The 4497-nt window shown below is 37.5% G+C and overlaps 1 protein-coding gene across 2 annotated transcripts in view; it reads left to right on the forward strand.

Moving 5' to 3' along the window:
• Positions 1–4497, forward strand: part of LOC107583358 (kinase suppressor of Ras 1-like) — a 39417-nt gene that overhangs the window by 21112 nt on the left and 13808 nt on the right. For both annotated transcript variants that reach the window (XM_016269548.1, XM_016269547.1), the window contains exons 3-4: positions 2558–2705; positions 2791–3253. In XM_016269548.1, the coding sequence (XP_016125034.1) occupies positions 2558–2705; positions 2791–3253 (611 nt within the window). The remainder of the gene's footprint in view (positions 1–2557; positions 2706–2790; positions 3254–4497) is intronic.

The following is a 4497-nucleotide window of genomic DNA, read 5'->3' on the forward strand; positions in this document are numbered from 1 at the left end:
TCAGCTTCTGTCGTCTCACTACATGAGGACATAAATACATGAACAACATCTCCAGAACTGCTCTGACTCCCTCTGAGAGTCACTTCATGATCATTTGACAGTTTCATTTTAGTAAAACTATCGCAGTGTTTCCCACAGACACTGTATTTGTGGAGGCATATATATGCAAATTCATTCTCTGCCAGCAGGAGGCGCTGTTGGAGTGGGAGAGATCAAGGTTTCCCCGGTAATGCTGTACACAAAGCAGCGCTCCACTCACAAACGCTGCTTTATCAGATATTACATGCAAGATGAAATGAAAATGACATCCAAAATTTTCTGAAGACAGTCGGTTTCCTTCAGAAATACAGTGATATAAAAACACCCGCACCAGGTTTCAATTTTAATACGTGCAGTGCTCATGTTTATTCAACAAAGTCAATGCCTTTTGGAAAATCTATTTGTGGTGGTCAGTTCTGATATTGTAATAATAAATCAATGTATGGGAAACATTTACATATGCTACAGAAACTTAAATGTTCCTCATGGCAACCCGTCAAAATATAAGTTGGGGTTAGCTTAAATAAATTATCAGAAATATATTACTGTGGTGCAGTATGATATGCATAATACTACTACAACAATTATTACAACTTTTGTTTAAAAGAATAATCACACAATACGCTATTTATTCCATGTTTTAATTTTAATAGTAAACCCTTTTCCAAAAAATAAAGAGTTTAACTCTCATTAGATTAAAAGATAAATTAAACTGATTTATTTGCACTGTACTGTAAATTAAAACTAACTGAAATTTATAGTGTCACATAGGCCAAGACATTTCAATAGGCTATTGAACTAAGTGTGCCTGTAAAAGGCAATTAGTGTTATAGTTTCATGAAAATGGTTAGTCTTCTTAACAACTTCTACAATATAGCTATGAAAACAAATAAATTATTTACACTTATATAAATTTTTTAAGTTAATCCATTGATGTGCATTAGGTGATTAATTGAATAGTCATCTCTACTATTGTAGGTTATGTTTTAGTCATCAGAAAATAATTAATGAGGAATTATGAGAGGTTATGCTATTACACATACATTTCTAACATGTAAATTATTGAATCCAAATACTTACATTTCCCCAAGCTGTTTAGCTGTAGTACAGTATTCATAGGCTTAATCATGAAGCATACAGTGGTCCCACTTTTAACTCTCTCTTTATATTACCCTTATTGTAGATGGATGCACAAAGGAAGACAAGAGTAAGAAGTGCAGTGTGGGAGTACTACACTCAACCAACACCAGGAAAGGCAGCTTTTGTCAGAGCCCTTGTTATTATTAATTTTGACATTTAATTTTAATTTTTACACCAGACATATATATCGGTTCAAAATATCGGTTAGCAATCTACTTGATCTGTAATAATCGGTATCGGCATCGGCCCTGAAAAATACATATCGGTCGACCCCTAGTCTGCATCTTACATATTAAATATTACAACAAAAGATCCTAATTAGGTGCCCAAATAAACAATGTCAGATCTTCCTCTGGGAATGTGTGAGGCTGGACTCAAATCTTCTTAGAAATTCACTAAAAAAAACATATTATTGAGTGTTCATTTGAGCATGTGAGCGAGGATATGTTTTGTGTGTGTGTTTTATGCTTTGTAGTTCAATATCCTTGAGTAAAGCTGAGGAATTAGAAAATCTGCTGTGTTTTGGCAGTTTGGCCACAGCCACATTCCCAGCAGACCCGAGATACACCAACTCTAATTACCCAACATGCTGAGTCAGCCTCTCTCTCTCTCTCTTTCTGTCTCTGACACTGTTCTACTCCTACATTACATAGCATCCATTCTCACGGACAGCAGTGGACTTTCCTCATTTTATTCCGCTCAACTAGATTAGTTGCATATGTGTGGTATGATACTGTACAGGTATGTCACATACATGTCAACAGTCCAGATGCTGGAGAATTTTCCTGTTTTCACATCGTACTAAATGAAATTAGAAACAAGAAGGTTCCTGGAATGTCTGCCAGTGCCCGATACAGCATCAATATCAGAATTGTGGCCTAGCAGTTAGCATACATGAGCCGTTAGCATGATTAAGACATTTAGCTGTAATGCATTCTGCCGTTTGTTTCATTATATCATTGCTTTTCTCACTCTCCTCCACATCATATCCTGTGCTCTCTCCATCATGAATGGCATTAAACATGTTATAAAGCCCAAAAAACAAATCAGTTTGGGAGCTTTACCACGTATTTACAGTATGACTATGAGAGTAATTCTGGAATAATATGATATTAATATCAGTTCCATGTCACAAGCCACTCACTTCAAATCAATCACACAGGTTTGTTATTAGGGAATCAGATTAATTAGTCTAAGAGGTCATGTGTCCTGGGAATTTGAAGAGCTTTATTCATAAGAGAATGCACTGATTGGGGTGAGTGTGTCCTGTTGTATCTGACCCTAAATCACAGAAATAACCCTCTAACTAGGACATGTCGGCATCTTGCTGATGTCTTTAAGAGTGTTTCATTGTCATTCTCTCTCTGGCTCTCATCAGGCAGTGAACGTGAAGCTGTCATTGGATGCTCTGCTGCAGATGCCTGGCAGTCAGGTGAAGGAAACCATGCGACGGCTGGGCTCCAGTTCAGAGGACTGCACCAGGCTATGTGCTGCCCTCAGCTGTTTAAAGAGTGCCTCTGAGTCAGGTGGGTGCTCTTTCCCTGAGATTCACTCACTTGTTATCTCAGTACTAGATTTCTTCTGAATTGACTGTGATTTTATGACCTTCAGGGGAGTTTAAAGAGGACAGCGGTTGTTGGTTCTCCGAGCCCATGAGGCGTGACAGTGGCGGCTTGACTCCAGTGGACCAGATTCCGTTACTAGGAGGTTCCCTGCGCCCCCACAGCCCTTCCCCTCTGGCTCGGCCCATGAGCACGCCCTCCACACCCCTCACCACCTGCCCGTACCCCCGCTACATCCTGTCATCCGGCGAAGCTCACATTTACCACGGCTACGCAGAGAGTCTGACCGACCCCAGCCCGTATTACACCTCCCGTCCCGTCAGACTCCATGGACACACCTCGACCCCACCCATAACCCCGCCCTCCCGGAGGAGACACCGCCTCAAGCCTCCCTGCACACCTCCTCCACCGTCCCGCAAAGTTCTGCACCTCCTCCCCAATATCACGATGACCCGCAGCAAGAGCCACGAGAGTCAGCTCGGCCACCGCATCGAAGATACACCCACAAACAAGTAGGTCATGAGGAAGTGAAGCACAATCCTACTACAAGTAGGGGCATCATAAAGTGCTTAACCCTATAAAGCCTTCTGTATGTGTATTATATTTGATATGCACATTTCTAAGGCCTACGATTCTTTCTGAATTGTCAATAGAGTCTGTGTTTTTCATAAGTCATGCCTGTTCCTATGCAGTGACTAATAGCAATCTGTGATGATGTCAGGACCACTAATGCCAACAATGTGACCACAGAATAATGACACTATTTTTGCCGACTGTTTCATTACATTTTTGTTTGCCCAAGATGGGTTTTTCAACCGCTGATTCTGACATTTAGAGTCCAATATATTAGTCAAACGTTTCAGACACACTTGACTAAAATGTGCCTTAAACCTTTTTATCTGGCAGCTTAGGCCTTAAAAGTAATAATAATAATAAATAGTAATAAATAAATGATGCCTACATATGAATTCCTTTTTAATATAGTAATAATATAAATTGTACTAAATGATTGACTTGGACTACATAGTGATGCAAATCAGCCAGCAAGTGTTAAGCATACATGGAAACAACTATTTGTACACTATATATCATTATTATATTATATTATATTATATGAATTCCTTTATTAACTTTTGTATTAATTAATTAATTTTAATATCATTAATTATTAATTGTACTAAATGGTTGAGTTGGTCTACATAGTGATGTAAATCATTAAACAAGTGCTCAGCATTCATTGAATCAACTATTTATAAACTATTAATATATATCATGTTATGTTATGTTATATTATATCATGTTATATTATATTATTTTATATTTATTATATTATATTTTATTGTTCACTAATGTAAAGAGAGAGAATAAAATATACTATTCTCAGTCTATTAGCAAATAATGTAAATAAGTTTAATGTTTAAAAAATTTTTTTTTAATGTAAATAAGTTTGATAATTCAATAAATTTAATTTACACATTATTTCCTCCAAATTGACAAAAATATTTTTTAAAACCGGAAACGTGCATGTCCATGCTTCATTAAAAATTTAGCAAGCAGGCTAGACTTGTACGATTAATCCCATATTAGCCAGATATTAGCCAGATTATATTAGCTGAATAATTGGCCTGATGAGTATATTGGTTGGTCACCACTCTTTTTGATCCCTATAAGGTTACACTGACTGTCTTGCATTGTTCTTAGGTGTGTGAAGAAAAACAAGCTGTTTCTGAACGTCCAGATTAATGGGAACGGTTGT

This window comes from Sinocyclocheilus grahami, unplaced genomic scaffold, assembly GCF_001515645.1.
Source record: "Sinocyclocheilus grahami isolate Dianchi unplaced genomic scaffold, SAMN03320097.WGS_v1.1 scaffold53.1, whole genome shotgun sequence".
Taxonomy (NCBI): Eukaryota; Metazoa; Chordata; class Actinopteri; order Cypriniformes; family Cyprinidae; genus Sinocyclocheilus; species Sinocyclocheilus grahami.